Genomic DNA, 17,482 nt, shown 5'->3' with positions numbered 1-17,482 from the left:
TGATGAACTGGTTAGGGGTTTTGACAAAAATTTTGTGTTTCACATTTTTTCATTAGCTATTATTTGGTTTTTAGGAAGCAGGTTTTAAAAGTTGCTTAATAAGCTTGAGTCAGTCAATTTATTTACTTATATATTTTTTAAATCATTCACCAATTCAACCTCTCCCTGCCTCTCCACCCGTCTTTACCCCAATTATTGAGGGAGAGAAAAAAAAAAAAAAAAAAACTAGTTGGAAGGAAAATTTTCAAAAATAATTTTTTAAATTTACAATCTGTATTTTTATATTTAGTGAGTTTTTTAACATTTTAATCAATTTCATTTTTTACTTTCTACATTCATTTAATCTAAAAGAATACAAATTTTGTGAAACCAATCTTTAAAAATTTACTGATAGATTTTATAAAACAATTCAGAACTGTTTTGAAAACTTAAAACCAAATAGAGATGGGCATCACAACACTCTTCAAACAGGTACAAGGGTCTATACCATGCCTGATTGATCCATAGAATGACTTGACTAGATTCAGATCACTGAACTTAATTTAAAAATGCATACTCAAAAACTGTTTCGGTGAAACACATCCGTCTTGTTATCTTCATTTTTCATTAGAAGAACACTAGTTAAGGCTTAGTTTGGGGACACTCCAAATAAGTTGCTTATTAGGTTATTTCTATCACATCACTCTTATTTCTCTGCATATCTTTTCGTTATAAGTGAAAAAATAAAAAATAAGTCATACTCAACAACCCTAGGAACACACTATTAGGAACACTCAGTCCTTCCGCATGAACAAAGAAAACATACTGAAACCCTTACTGAAAAGCCAAACAGGAGGAGCTAAGGCCTAACAAAACAAAAGATACCACACTCGACAGGAAGCAGCTGCTCTCTCAAGACAGGCTCAAACAGGGCTCAAAAATTCTACTAACACTATTACTACCATTGAATTCTCCACCAGTGCCATATTGCAAGTTTCGTACACTCATATCTCATATCGGGGAGGGCAACAACATGCATATTCATAAAGGAATTCAAGCAAGCTATATGCATAAATTAGGTACCATAAAAACCATAAAAATTACCGATATAGACTTCCCACAACATCAACACTAGGTAACAAACCATTATTCACATCATCACGAAGTAGTAGGCTGAGACCAACAAGTTCTGCAGAACTTCAAACCAAAAACACTTTCCTCTGGGATTTTTAACTCCGCTCAACGGTAGCCCTTCAAAGGGTCAGCTGCTTTTCCAGATCTAGCATCAGTCCATGCTTTCGCTATTGTCTTCTTCATTTCATCATCCCCTTCCTCATACATATTCTGCAAAAATCATATATGAATTCAAATTAAAAAGGAAAAAATAAAAAATAAAAAAAGAAGATAAAAATGCAGATAATAAATAAATTTTGAAGGAAGAGAAATCTTAGTAATGATATTTGTACCTTCATCAAGTCCATAATCCCTGCCATAGGGTCACGCTCCTTGTCCAAATTTGGCTTCAGCTAAAAGAAAATTAAGTATATGGCATTATTTCGTGTGGAAGATAGAAAATTTTATGTTTCATGTAGAAATAGAAAATTTTCTCGAGATTTGGCTTCAGCAATAAATTATAAAAACAATTCACTTAAATACATGACACTTATATACAAAATAAAAAAATTATGCGCTTTTGTCCAAGAGATGCAATAATTACCTTATCCTCTTTGAAGTGCAAATCCAACCAGTTTCCCTTAGAAGCTTTAGGTAATGTGATGATAACCCTTGTAGGCTTAACTATCACCTTACACTTGTCAGGAACAATCTCCTTGTTCAATTTTGGTATGGCACACCGATAGTTCTTTCCTTGGACATCATGGAATTTGATATCGATCAACATCGGCTTGAAAACAGTCTCTATTTTTTCCTGGTCAACTCCTTCCAGGGAAACATATATCTGAGAGAATAAAAGAAAATTCTCAAATGTAAGAGCAGTTAAATCAGGGATATAATCATACTTTCACAAGATGAATGCAAGCAGCCATAACACAAGAAATATTCCTTAGCGGGAAAAAGACACAATTTTACAAATTTAAAGATAGCACAAATTGATAATTGGGTACCGGTTGGGCAAATCAACCTGACCAACCTGTTTAATTTATTAAACTCTTTTTCTAATGATGGTGGCGGTGGCGGTGGCGGTGGCGGGGGTGGCGGTGGTGTGGTGGTCGTGGGGGGTTCCTTGCTTTGTCGCTTATTTTTCTTAACCTAACCAGTAGCCATGCATAACCCATTTAAACCCAATTTTAATGAGTTTACAAGACAATACCCATTTAAAACTGTTTATGATGGACGGGTTTTAACAGGTTTCGGGTTAAGTTTACAACATCTACCTGTCAGGCAGTTCATTTTGTTATGTCCCTGTGTGTCAGAAGACTGGGGGTCTGGGACAACCATTTTGTAACTGTGTACTAGTAAGATGGCTCCAACTTAAATCATTCAAGACTGAATATAGAGGTAGGTCGTTTGCTTAAGCTTACCTTTACTTTGTCATTATCTTGATCCCAGCTGAAAGATCCAAGTGTGAGATAATTCAATGCTGGATTTGAAGCCACTTTTGCTGTAGGAATTGGAGTTGGTGTTGGGCTTGGAATTTGTGCTTGAGAGGTCACTGTAGAGGCAGCCTCTTTTGACAGCTGTACAAGGAAGATCAATAACAAATTAGTGGTTACAAGCATTACTATGAACCTAAACAATATTCATTGGCTTGCATCAAAATGAATTTTGTACCCTCAATACTTCTACTATTACAAATAATGCAAAGATTTATTACTATTGTCATAATAGTTTAGAGCATAACAAAAAGAAATGAACACTGACACCATTGGGAGTTCTTTTCCTCACGAACTATGTCATTCCACTGACTTTGTGGATTATTATAATATACTCACGAATGGCATATCAAATATTTAGGTCTTGTTTGTCATCCCTTAAAAAAGTCAAAAAGTCACTATCTTATTTAAGTCACATCATCTCATTTAAGTCACATCACCTCTCTACCACATCACTTCAAACCCAACCCAACCCATACCTAACCCATATTTCATAAAAAGTCAAAAAATACACTAATGTAGAACATCCCAAACAACCCCTTAATAATTTGATTGACAATATAAAGTGACTAGCCTCATGTTTGTTCAACCACAAACCTTAAGGTCAATATGCTGAGTTTTAATAATTGGACAAACTAGGATACAAAATTCCATAAAGAAACTTCAAAGAAATTTTAAGAAATCAATTTTGAGCATTTAGAATGCTCATAAAATTTACTAACCTAAGCAATAATAGGAATGAAAAACTGTTCTCCAATGTTTTTCTTTGGGCCTTCCATCGCTATGGAGATTGAAGAATCCATCATCCTCAATGGCCTTTGGCCCTCAAGGAAGCTACATCACGTGAGTTTCTCTTCATGAATCTTTCTTCTGTTTTGACCATTTCACTTCATGTTCATCCAATATGCATTTGAAGAAATCTCTTCCTATATCTTTATTTTGTTACAACTTCAGTCTCAATGTTGATTAATGGTTGCCTTGCATTTTCGGTTGCGAGTCAAGGGATCCAACCCCCCCCCCCAAAAAAAAAAAAAAAAAAAAAGGTGGAAGCAATATTGGGGGCCAATACCTTAGTTGCACGAAGCAGGAGCGGGAGTGAGGAATCGTGAGCCGATAGAAGTTTCTTAGGTTGGAAGCGTCTCGGGGAGCAGTAATATATATATATATATATATTAATGCACACTAGGAAGTTTTTTTTATAAATATTTTTATTTTAATGCACACTAGAAGTTTTTTTTATAAATATTTTTATTTTAATATACATTAATTATTTTATTTATTTATTATATTTTTTAAATAATGTATTATTGTTAATTTATTTTTTTATTTTTAATTGATATATATTATAAACAAAAAATTATAATAAATAAGGAATAATAAATTATGTTACATTAAATAAAAAGAAAAATTAGATATTTTATTTTATAATTTTTTTTATTATATATGATTTAATTAGATTTCTTTTAAAGAATTGGATGATTTATTTTATTTATTATATGTTAAAAAGTTAAGAAATAATAATTTACAAAAATTATTATTATATATGATATTTAAGAAATAATAATTAAATATTTTATTATATATGGTAAAAATTATAATTTATAAATTTTATTACATATATAATATATGATAAATTATATATATTATATATTATATATATGATCAATTAAACAGAGACGAAGAGAAGTGACAATCAAGAGAGTGAGACGATGATCGCAGCCAGAGACGAAGAGGGAGAGAACCAGAGACGATCGTCGAAGTGACGATCGAGAGAATGAGACGATGATCGAAGCCCTCAAAGACGAAGACGATCGTGATCGATAGTGAGAGAAGAGAGTGACGAAGGCAATCAAAGCCCTAATCTCAATACTGGTCCACTGTAAGTTCTCTCAACAACCCTTTTTCTTTCTCCTCTCATGTCGACGTCGAAGGTTAGGGTTTCTCTCTCTCTCTCTCCCTCCCCCCTTTACGATCCCATATTGGATTGAATCGCGTTTCTCTCTCCACAGAAACGCGATTCTTACACGTTTCTTTCTAGGAATCACGAAATCGCGATTCTTACTCAGAATCGCCACCTAGTTGCACGATTCCTGCAACTAAGGCCAATACGCTCTCTCATCTGTATATAATAAACATCAAGTCCTTATCTTCTTTTCTTTTTCTTCTTCCATTTTGCTTTTCTTTAGATATTGATGAAACTTCATAAGCATATTCAAGGGCAATCTCCTAGTACATGTTTTCTTCCAGCGTAGTTATAATTATAGAAACCAACACTAATTCAACATGAAAGAAACCACTCAATCTCTAATTTAAACATCATTCAACATATAAAATACTATTTCATCAATCATAAACCATTACATTTATCGACAACATTTAAGTTTCTGTAGAAATTTAATGTATAAAGAGAAATAGAGAATTGTATTATTGATTGATATAATGTTATTGATATCTATTACAATGATTCATGATTCCTATATATAGAAGAGGGTGAGTGTGTAGTAGGTAAGGAGTAGGTGAAGTGGAGGTGGTAGTGGTGTAGTGGGTTAGGTTTAGTGGAGTAGGTGAGGTGGTAGTGGTGTAGTGGTTTAGGTTTAGTGGAGTAGGTTTAAGTGGGTGAAGTAGGTGGAGAGTAGGTGGATTTTAACAGCCCCCCGCAAACTCAAGGGGGATAGGAACTAACCAACTTGAGTTTGGAGAGAGTAATAAAACAAGAAAATACATAAAAATAAAAGAGGATAGGTGACACTGTATGGTCGTGTCAGACCATTGGTGAAGACACTGGATGGTGGTGTCATAACGTTGTAGAGGACACTGTATGGGGGTGTCATAACGTTGTAGAGGACACTGTATGGTGGTGTCATAACGGTGTAGAGGACACTGGATGGCGGTGTCAGACCGATGTAGAAGACAGTTTATGGGGTCATGTCGGACCGTTGTAGCAGACAATGCTGTGACAGTTGTTGTGACAGTTTACGGAGTCTTGCTGGACCCTTGTAGAAACTAACCGGAATCAATGTCGGGACAGTTTACAGAGTTTTGTCGGACCCATGAAGGAGCTAACCGGAATCAATGTCGGGACAGTTTACTGAGTCTTGTCGGACCCATGAAGGAGCTAACCGGAATCAATGTCGGAACAGTTTATAGAGTCTTGTCGGACCCTTGTAGAAACTAACCGGAATCAATGTCGGGACAGTTTACAGAGTCTTGTCGGACCCATGAAGGAGCTAACCGGAATCAATGTCGGAACAGTTTACAGAGTCTTGTCGAACCCCTAAAAAGTCGCACCCTCAAAAGGTGTGCCCAATCTTTCAAAAGGCGTGCCATCAAAAGGCGTGCCCAATCCATAAAAAGACGTGCCATCAAAATGCGTGCCCAATCCATAAAAAGGCGTGCCATCAAAAGTTGCGCCCTCAAAAGACGCGCCCACTTCATCAAAAGTCGTGCCCGACAGAAAGCGTCGGGCCATCAAAAGGTGAGCCGGAGACGCGGCGAGGCACGTGAGCGACAGAGTGGCGTGTCGGCCGCGTCGTCAGTGTCGATATAAACCAATGCGAAGGCTGTGCTTGAGGCAGAAGCGAAGACAAAAAAACCTGAGAAAAAACTTCTGAAAAACTCTTCATTTTCTAAGAGAACTCTAAGAGCTGCAAATCTTGAAACACTCCCCTTCCGAACATTATCAATCTGAAATTGCTATTTCGCTGAAACACTCAGCAACCCAAAAAACATGGCCTCTTCTTCCCGTTCAGCTACCCAGAATATGGCCTCTTCATCCCGAGGTCTGCTCACTCTCTTTCCCGACCTCAACGAGTCAACAAGAGAGATAACGGGTGCGGTGGCCCCTGAACCTCAACCAAGCGCCCCAGGGTTTGCTCCGTTGAACTTTCCGATGCGGTCTGTGGAGCAAAGAATGGCAGTGCAGTCGGATGTGGAAGCCAATCAGTATACATTGAAGTCATGTGTGGAAACCATGACTGCGGTGACAAACTTGTCGAACCGGCTGCAGAGTAGGGCAAATGAGGTGCAACAGTTAAACTCCCAGCTGGCTCTGCTCCAACGCATGTATAAGGATGCGCGAGCAGAGATAAGTGTGCTAAAGGCGGAAAATAAGGAGCTGAAGCGGAAGGCCACCGTTCTGTTCCGATTTGGAGGGCCGCCATTTGCTGCAGTGGAGGAACAGGGAGTAGTGATCGTGCCCAGTGGAGTGGGAAACACGGAGGCAGCACCGGCAAGGGCCGCCCAGGACGGAGGCAAGAAGAAAAGACCGGCGGAATAAGCGAAGAAGTGAGGTCGGTTGATGGCCGGCTGCAGAAAAGAAAACAAAGCTGTTGGTGTTGTGTGGTGGTTTGTTGTTGTTGTTGTTGTTGTTTTTTTTTTTTTTTTTTTTTTTTGTGTAAAATTGTGATCGGGGTGGATCCCTGAGATGAATAAAATATGGTTTGGTGTGCAAAGCTATATGGTATGAATGGAATTGGAAAAAGATTAAAAATAATGTGAAAGAAAAAATAAAGAAAAAATAATAAAAATATATTTAAAATAAAAAATGAAAGATGGGGGAAAGACGGAAAGTGGTTTGGAGAAAAATAAATAAAAATAATGGAGTTGGAAATCAAACGGAGGAGAGATGATTTTTTTTTTTTTTTTTTTTCAAAAGTTGTTCTGAATAGAATCTGCTGCCAGGACCAAAGCCCCCGAAAACAAGGCCACAAACTTTGAACTGTCAAAAGTAAACCAAATATAAAGAGATCCAAGGAATCTTAGCCCACCCCAACAAGGAAAACAGGGACCTAACCATCACATGCAGAACACGAGGCTTCAACACCATGGAAGAAAAGGTAAAACTGAAAGTGGACGGACTCAAAAACTAAAAGCTTAGCTTATGCATGATATGGATGCATGATGTCGATGCATGGCCACATTAAAACACAAATTGCCAACGAGACAGAAAAAGACAATGGAAAATAAATTCTAGAACCAGAACCCGTATCTGTATTCTCAGGGAAGCATGGCGATGAAGAAAGCAACGACCCATCATTTGGGCGGCCAAAGTTCTTCCAACAGCTTCCTTATGGAAGGTAAGTTGCAAAAAAAAAAGAGTTGCATGCCAAATCCCGAGAGCATAACACATCGCCATAGGCGCTCCACAAGCAGATCAACGATGCTGCTGCTTAGCGCATAGCAGTGCTTGATGTTCAACCCCACAAGTGTCTGACCTAACTGTACCAAATAAGGCAAGCTCTTGGCCGCAAGCTCAGTCGTGGAGTTGCAGCAGTGGTGTTTGCCGGTTGTGGAGGTGCAGCAGTAGGAAAGTGAATGTATGTGTAGAAAAAACTCCAGCGGGCAGCGAAGGCAAGGTTGCCGGCCGGCTGCCCGCCGGAAAGAAAGGAGTATAGGCCTAAATCTTATAGCTCTGATACCATGTAGAAATTTAATGTATAAAGAGAAATAGAGAATTGTATTATTGATTGATATAATGTTATTGATATCTATTACAATGATTCATGATTCCTATATATAGAAGAGGGTGAGTGTGTAGTAGGTAAGGAGTAGGTGAAGTGTAGGTGGTAGTGGTGTAGTGGGTTAGGTTTAGTGGAGTAGGTAAGGTGGTAGTGGTGTAGTGGGTTAGGTTTAGTGGAGTAGGTTTAAGTGGGTGAAGTAGGTGGAGAGTAGGTGGATTTTAACAGTTTCATAATGAATAAATTAGCCATAAAAACTACATCAATCACAAGTCAAAGAAAATATCATCTAATGCATCATTACAATCTAAGAAACATCAATCAACATCAAATATTCTTAAAAAAAACACCAAGATAAACAAAAATGTAAAGCCTTTTGATGCTTTAGTAGACCCAACTTCAACCAAGTCATGCCCATGGCTTTGTGATCCAGTGGCATGGAGGCAATACTAAGGTGTATGCAAAGGAGTGGTTGGGGCTCAATTCCCTCCAAAAGCTAACCTAACAACTAACAACTGACTTTCGCCAAAATAAAAAATAAAACTTCAACCAAGTCATCCTCACCACCACCACCACCACCACCACCACCACCATTCCCATCCCCTTGGCTTGCAACTCCATTATCTGTGAATAAAATAGCCCCCCATGTCGGGTTCATCCAATAAGAGGCTTGCAACCTCAAGCATGCCAATGTCATCAAGTGGGTCAAACTTATCTCCCAAAATATCCCACACCTTAATCTCTCTTTGATGGTGGTAATGTGAGTTTAGATAAAGGTGGAGATTGTAATGAACATAGTTGTCAAATCGGGATTCGTATAGTGAATCGAAATGACATTGTACCGAATCGCGAATCGAATCGAATCGTGAATCATAAAGATTCGGTCACTTTCTCCAAATTACTTAAAAACATATATTTATACATTTAGATGTTAAACATATCTTATAAATATAAAATATTTAGACTTAAATCTATGAAATTGTTATTTTGAATGATAATCATGTAGTTTAATAGGTAAGAAGTTAGCAAAGGTTCCTATGTAAGATCACCATCTTACATTTTTTTTCTTTTTTAGATATTTCCTATCAACCATTATTAATAAAAATAATAACTAAATAGACAAACTATCAATTTTAAAGTAACAATAATTAACAAGGATATTGATATTTGATAATAAGCATACATACATTTCTAAGTAATATTGAGTAAATAATAAGAAAGAATTATTTGGAATCTCTTATTTTAAAACCTAAAATATTTTAAAAGGTATAACTGATCTCATACATGTAATATTCAATTTAATAAAATAGCAATAGATAATTTATAGTGTAACTTTAATCTTAAACATTTTTGAAAGATATATTATGATTTTTTAAAGGGAAAAAAAAATGAGAAGAAAGGTTAAAAATATGTTGAGTCTGACTGAATCTGATTAGATCCTATTAAAAATTTCATGATTACTAAAATAACAACAAATCATGTATATATGTTGGTTATTTTGGTATTAAACACTACTAGAAGTTGTATTATGTCATTTTCACTAAAAAGACGGAAAAAAAGAGAGTACAAAATATGTCGGACACAATAATTTCAAAAATTGCATGAATCGTAAAAAGTGAATCGAATCGTAAATCGATTGTGAATTGTGCGATTCAATAGAGATTCACTTCCAAAATAGATTCACCCATAAATTCGTATCGATTTTGCAAAAATTACGAATCGAATCATGAATCGAATAATGAATAAACAACAAGTTTTCCTCTCTCAAATGAATTTTAAGGCACAGATTAGAGACATCAAACATCAAACTTAATATCTCCAATTTAAGATTTGTTTATTTATAATTCTCAAATATTTTCTTTTGAAAAGAAAAAGAGGCAAATATAAATGACCATTATAGTATATTCCTAACAGGTGCTGAAACGTTTCATAGTTTTGTAATGTTTTGTGGTGTTTCAAACTATTTCGGTGCCTTTCGATGGAATAATTGGAATGTCGGTATTGCACTAATGTCTCCTTTGGATTTCTTAGGGAGTTTTAGCAGTTACGATGATGAGGAATCGAAATTTTGTATCTTGGTTTTGAGCACAAGTATTTCTTGATAAATCAACTGCAAAACCCATGTTCTTTTCCTAAAAGCACTTAGTCCAATCCCTCACAAGGGCTTTAAACAAAGCACTCAACACAATCCCCAGCATTCCTATTAAACGGAGGTTTCTTACGGGTACGAGGTTACAGAACACACTTAGGCCATGTTTGTTTGGGCGGACTGAATTAACATTTCCATGACTAATAGTCCTAAGACTACGAATCGGTTAGATTATGTATCCTATCTTAACTAATAGTCAAGTTTAAAATAATTAATCCGTACTTCAATTGTTTAACCAAACATTCGATTAATAATTTTATTGGACTATTAATCCAATCCCAAGCTCATGTTCACCCAAACAAACATGGCCTTACTGGAAAGAAACCACCATTGAAGAAACCTCTGTCTGGGTCCAATTGAAAGTCATCCAATTAGATATAATCATTTTAAAAAATAACAAAAATGCTTTAATCAAATAAAAAAAATAAAAATAAACAATTCAAAATGGCAACAACCAATTACTATTAGTGGCTCAAACCAACAATGACCCGACTTCCACAATATTAATATCCATCAATAACAATACAAAACCCATCAAACGAAAAAATTTCACAAACCCAAAAATCACATCAAACCCAGAAACAGTTAAGAACGTCCCATCTATACACACACATATATAAGGAAAGATCAAAGATGGGTAAGAAATGAAACCTTTTCCAAGTTGCGAATTTCAGAGGAAATGAGAGAGACAACACGGGGCCTCTTTGCAATGCTTTGAAGTTGACGAAGTTCCTCCAGGTCCATCACCAAGTCATCCGCCATTTCTCTTCTTCTGCTCAACTATGAGAGAGAAAGAGAGTACAGAGAGTGAGACAACTCTAGAAGTTGTAGAACCTCGAATCGGTGCTCAACAAAAAAGTATTAGGGGCGAAAACAAGACATTGATAAGGTTTAGGGGTTATAAAGAAAGAAGAGAAGGTTCTAGACCCTCTTGTGGTAAAGCCTAGAGCAATCAACAGAAAACACGTGTCATAGTGAATAGAAGTTGGGCTACATATCTGGGCTTACAAGGTTCGGCTCAAATCATGTGAAAGAGAAACAACTCCTATTCAATTGTAAGATTTGGGCTTATAACGCTAGGCCCATATCTTGGCCTAGATTTATAATTTATAACATAGAATTAAGACTCATTTAAAAATTGGCTATTTTAACTATATTTTTTAATTTTTTATAAAATTATGTGTAAAAAAATTAAAAGAGTGATATACTAATTTGTGGTGACTTTTTGACTATTAAAAATGACAAACAGGGCCTAAAATACATAATGGATCACAAACAAATGTAAATCATTTTACAATATATTTGGAAAATTCTATTTCTGCACGTCAATTTTTCTTTGTAAACATCTTTTCTCAAGCCACACACTTAATGAATTTCAAATATTATATTTTACTCAATACACAACCTATCATACAAAAAATATCTTAATGTTCTTTATCTTTCAAACCTTTATCCTAACCCTAACCTTAACTACCACCCGCCTCCACTCCGATCACTGTCGCCACCACGAGCCACTGTAAAACCCCTACCATTGTGAACAACCTCCACTGTGAAATCCCCTTCACTGTAGCCCCTAAAAACCTCCATTGTTAGGAACCCCTTCTTTACAAACCAGCACGGACCACCTTTCATTGCAAACCCTTTTTGAAATCCCCACCAATTTCTTTCCCACTCGATATGGTTCTTTTCTTCTATATCTTTAATTGTACATCCGCCAATGAACATGGCAAAGAAGAGATTGGGATTGTTGTGGATGGTGGAGGGGCTGCAACGGTTGATGAAGATATGAAAAGGAATGATGACAGAAGGCAAGGGTGAGAGAATGGTTGGGGTGGTCGTGGAAGAAGGCAGGCAATGGCAACGATGGTGGGGGCCAAAGTTTAAGGGATTAGGGTTTTGGAAAAGAAAACAAGAGTATTTTGGCAGTTTTATTTTTGGACAAAATTGTAATAAAAGAAAATTTCATTAAGTGTGTGCACAGAGGGGAAATAGTTTATGGAAGAGCTGGGCTTCCCTCCGGTCCGTGATTGGACTAAAGGGTATTGTTCGGTCCAGAGGGCCCATCACAGGTCCCATTTTGATAATCTGAACCGTTCAATGTATAAAACTCGTCAAATACTATATGTTTGTAAAAAATCACATTGATCGGATATCGATAGCTATCTCATCGGATCAGATTTTTGTCAACCATTTATTTTTTTACCATCTATTTTTTTTATATACAAAACAGATTTGATCACATAGCTATCGATATCAGATCAACCTGATTTTTTACAAGCATATAGTACTCGATGAATTTTACATATTGAACAGTTCGAATTATCAAAAAGAGACCCCTGGTGAGCTTCTACAGGCCTAACAGTACATTCTAATCCGATTACAAACTGGAGAGAAGCCAGACCCTCTATGGAAATAGAAGCTTCCAATGTACATCCCTTTTCTTGTTTAGGTAGAGTCATGATTTATGCCATCATGTGGTGAGATCAAGGTGTTTTGAGAACTTGGCTGGCTTTTTAATCTATTTTGGGTCATATTAATTTTTTATTTTTTTATGCATTTTTTAAAAAAAAGTAAAAATGTCAACTTTTAATTAACTTTTCGAAACAAGCCATCATCTTTAAGCAATCCAATCTATTCTTTTGGTTTAATTTTAAAAAAAAATCTTTTTGAATTTTTTGTCTTTAATATTTTTTTTTAAAAAACTTTTTAAATGCACCTAGCACTTAAGATAAAATATTCGTATATATTTTTTTGAAAACAATTAATAAATACAAAAAGTTTAATATATGTTAATGTGGATAATCTTGTGGCGGTCCTGCTGGAGACCCCCAGCAGGAGACACCCCCAGCACCCCCCACCTCCACGTGGGGGGCTGGTCATGGCCGAAAATCAAAAAAAAAAAAAAAAAAAGTTTTTTGGGCCAATAGGAGAAGACCCCAGCACCCCCAGCTGGGGGTCTAAGGCATTTTTCATCTTGTGGTCACTGAGGACCCTCCTGCCCAAATGCGGCATTTGTTAATAGCTGACATGCCAGGTGTTGTGTATGAGAGAGTTTAACCCTCTTTAAACTCTGCTTTGTGACTTTACTAAGTAATTAAATATATATATATATATATATGTATATATATGTTAATGTGCTTTTATTTTTGTCTTTAGTGTAGTTTTTAAATAATTTTTTCATAAATATTTTACTTTTAAGTACATATGCATCTAAAATGTAAAAAATAAATAAATAAAAATATTAAAAAATTACTTTAAAAAAAAAACTCAAAGAATTTTCAAAGACTAACCCAAACATTTTTGCCAGTTAAAAATGTGAAACTATTTGGTAAAAGTCATTGTAGAGATCATACACGTGGGAATAAAATATAATATGATAATTTTAACCATTTTTATGGGAAAAAAAATTGACTGTGGAAAGACATTTTGAAATATTCTTAAACACATGTTTGAAGTATCAAATGATTTTCATAATAGGAACAAATATAAAATAAAAAATAAAAAAAATTCATAAAATAACTAGAGCAAGAGTTTCTCAATCGATTTACAAGCAGCGATGTATTATTAACATAATTGAACTTAACAACACTCACCTACACAAAGTTGAGTTGGCTGTTGGAGAAATATTTTTTAATTTCTTTTTAAAAAATATATAATTTTTTTTTAAAAAAAAATTGATAATTTATAATGACTTTTTGCTTAAAATATTAACTGAACCAAACATAGCCTTTTTAAATTATATAACTTATCAAAAATTTTGAGAAAATTATTTATAAGTCCTATTAAGGAGACTTATGCTACATACGGTCCTATTAAAAACTCATGTTCCCATAAGTCCTGTGAGAAGTTTGTTGACGTATTTACCCTTAATATTAGTTGTTAATATCATAAATAGTAGCAAAATCATATATAAGAAATTAAATGTTACTATAGATCATATCTATATAAATGTGAATTTGAATTTCAAAATATACATTTACCCTCAATATTAGTAGTTAATATCATAAATAATAACAAAATCATATATAGAAAATTGAATGTTACCATAGATCATATCTATTTGAATGTAAATTTGAATTTCAAAATATACGAACAAGCAACATTTTCACATTCAATTTAAAAAATAAAAAACCTAGTAAGTTTGCGAAACATAACGTGACACGTATACAAACACTGAATACAACGTCACAACACAAATTCAAAGAAAAAATACAACCGAACGTAACATGCATAAAACATGACAACATTACAGATGTGCATTAACATTACAACCTAAATATAATGTCATTGGAGGCTAATGAAAGTGTGCTAATGTGTGCATGTACCATTTTTCATAAACCAGCAGCAGTTTCACATTGAATTAAAAAAAATTAAAAACTTATTAAGTTTGCGAAACGTAATGTGACACATATATAAACACTTAATACAACAACGTCACAACACAAATTGAAAGACAAATACAACCGAACGTAACACGTACAAAACATGACAACATTGCAGATGTGAATTAACATTATAACCTAAATGTAATGTTATTGGAGGCTAATGAAAGTGTGTCAATATATGGATGTACCATTTTTCATAAACCAACAACATTTTCACATTTAATTAAAAAAAATTAAAAACCCATTAAGTTTGCGAAACGTAATGTGACACTTACATAAACGTAACATAACGTGACCATATCAGACGCGACATTCATATGCAAAAAAACATATTTGCATTGTAAAACGGTACATCCATACAGTAACACACTTTTATTAGCCTCCAATGACATTACATTTAGGTTGTAATGTTAACTCACATTTGTGATGTTGTTATGTTTTGTGCGTGTTACGTTCAGTGATATTTTTTCTTTGAATTTGTGTTGTGACGTTGTTGTATTCAGTGTGTTACGTACGTGTCACATTACGTTTCGTAAACTTACAAGGTTTTTGATTTTTTAAAGTGAATGTGAAAATATTACTTGTTCGTGTATTTTGAAATTCAAATACACATTTACATAGATATGATCTATTGTAACATTCAATTCTTATATATGGTTTTGCCATTATAAAGTATAATATATATTAATACAATTTATTCACAACTCATAAAACCTTGTGAAACACATTCTTATTTAAATAAAACTTAAAATTCTATAAAAAAATTAGACAAAACTTCACATTAAATAAATTCTCTTAACGAGACTTATAAATAATTATTCCTAAAACTTTTACTCTGCTCAGCTTCCATCTTTGAAATATGTACCCAAGAAATGAGTTGGACCTGGGTTATATTTACAAAGCATAAAATTAGTTTTTTTTTTAAGTTCAGTTATCAACATAAAAGAATTTAAGGGTGCGCAAGATTTACCATCGATCCCATTTCAATAATTTGAGTTGTTCTTTTTATAGAGTCCTCTATGTATATCATTTATTAAAAGATTAATATCATATTTGTCTCAAAAAAATAAATGATCTATTTTGAACCACATACTTATCGTTTATTTTTTTGGAAACAAATGCGGGAAAGGATAATGTTACAATTATTAGATCGATTTAATTTTTTTCCGCAAATGATATATGATGATACTACAAGAGACTTGGACGGGTCAGACTTCTCCACGCTTCTCCAACCGGTATCCGAGTGATCAAGCCCATCAGAGAACCTGTATAAGAGTTCAACGGGGAATGGGGAGTCCCCCAGCGAATCCTCCGACAAGCAAATTAGAAAGAGAAGTGGATTGTACAGATAGATTAGAGATAGAAAAGCTTAACCTTCTTCTTGTCTTCAACGTCTACTTATATCCTATGGTAATCATTTCTTTGTCCCTTCCGGCCTGTCACCTTGGCCGAAAGTGTATACTGTAGCTTCCCTTGTTCAGGGTGAGGGCGTGTCGTCCCGACGGAGAGGGGTTATCGCAATAAATGCTGTAAGGTGGCCTCATTAATGACGATGTGCCGTGGCAATAACTTTGTAGATCTTTGTCTGCTGATGTGGCTTGCCCTTCTCTTGCCATATGTCTTGATGTCATTGGTTCTTATTGCTACATGGGGCTTTAGCAGTGTTGGGCTCTAGTGTTTGAGATATGTATTGGGCCCTAAATGATGGGCTATAATCTTTATGGGCTTACACATGTCAGTAGTCCCCCATTCCCAAGTGCAACTTTAGTCCAACGAAGGGAATAATGAAGAAAATGAGGGTTGTGAGAGACCGACAGGGTGATGGCCGACCATGAGAAGGGCTTATCGCGAAGGGTGGCCGAGTGGAGGGACCGACTAAAAGGAGGGCCAACCGCGAGAGGTGGCCGAGTGGAGGGACCGACCAAAAGGAGGGCCGACCACGAGAGGTGGCCGAGTGGAGGGACCGACCAAGAGGAGGGCTGACCGCGAGAGGTGGCCGAGTGGAAGGATCGACCAAGAGGAGGGCCGACCGCAAGAGGTGGCCGAGTGGAGGGACCGACCAAGAAGAGGGCCGACCGCGAGAGGTGGCCGAGTGGTGCGGGGCTCGAAAGGCGGCGTGGTACGTGTGGAAGTGAAGTGGAATAGACAGGGGAGGGGAAATGGGCGGTGGATCGTGATCGTACACGTGGCAGAATCTCTTAGTGGGGGAGGTTAGGCGTTGGGCAATAAGTGAAACGATAGGTCATTATAGGGTGTTTGAAAAAACAGTTTTGGCAGATTGTTGAAAAATTTTCAAACTGGCGAAATTTAATAGGGACCCTTGGAATACGGGCAAACCTTGGACTTTTGGGATTATCTGTTTCACGTATCTCTTCGCAAACAACCAAAATATTCCAAGTGTAAACTCCTTCGTTGCCAACGATACACCCCTGCAACACTTTTTGAATTTTCTTGCGCCCGTATCCGAAGCGATTCGCAGACATACAGGAGAGATGGCACAAGAGGAAGCAACCACCGCAAGGGTTGATCCCCTAGGCGACGATGACGCGGTTGACTTAGCAGAACAATACCGTACGGAGCGTAGGGAGGGGGAGGGGGAGGGAGCGAGTCAAGCGGTGCGGGCTCGCCCCAGGATAATAATCTCAGTCGCGAGGCCTATCAGTCAGGTGGAGCTAGACCATTGGCACACCAAACCGGATAAATCCGTACTGACAGTAGAGGAGTTTGAGGGAATAAGGAAAAAGTACCAAATACCCTCAGAGATAGGGCTAAGACTGTCCACAACCACGGAAAGCGCATCAGATGTGCTGCCAGGCGAATTTAGCCTCTACAAAGAAACATTGCAAGGAGGGTTGAGGCTGCCTCTACCCCAAGTAGTGGTGGAAGTGCTGAAAAAACTAG

The 17,482-nt window shown here is 36.2% G+C and overlaps 1 protein-coding gene and 1 long non-coding RNA gene across 2 annotated transcripts; both read right to left on the bottom strand.

The window, feature by feature from the left end:
• Positions 1-909: 909 nt before the first annotated feature.
• Positions 910-12,935, bottom strand: LOC145798520 (uncharacterized). The gene is made up of 5 exons (XM_082886411.1): positions 10,848-12,935; positions 2,520-2,675; positions 1,697-1,936; positions 1,446-1,505; positions 910-1,323 (listed from the first exon to the last, which is right to left on the bottom strand). Exons 1-5 carry the CDS (start codon positions 10,956-10,958, stop codon positions 1,219-1,221), a joined length of 672 nt encoding a protein of 223 aa, XP_082742537.1. The 5' UTR covers positions 10,959-12,935; the 3' UTR covers positions 910-1,218.
• Positions 4,743-9,052, bottom strand: LOC145798521 (uncharacterized). Its single transcript, XR_014339495.1, has 2 exons — positions 8,274-9,052; positions 4,743-4,975 (listed from the first exon to the last, which is right to left on the bottom strand). It is a non-coding gene; the product is annotated as an uncharacterized LOC145798521 (long non-coding RNA).
• Positions 12,936-17,482: the final 4,547 nt, after the last annotated feature.

The sequence above is a fragment of the Camellia sinensis genome, chromosome 9 (genome assembly GCF_055761805.1).
Source record: "Camellia sinensis isolate YWXY chromosome 9, ASM5576180v1, whole genome shotgun sequence".
Lineage (NCBI taxonomy): Eukaryota > Viridiplantae > Streptophyta > Magnoliopsida > Ericales > Theaceae > Camellia > Camellia sinensis.
This window is presented reverse-complemented; position numbering and strand designations above follow the sequence as displayed.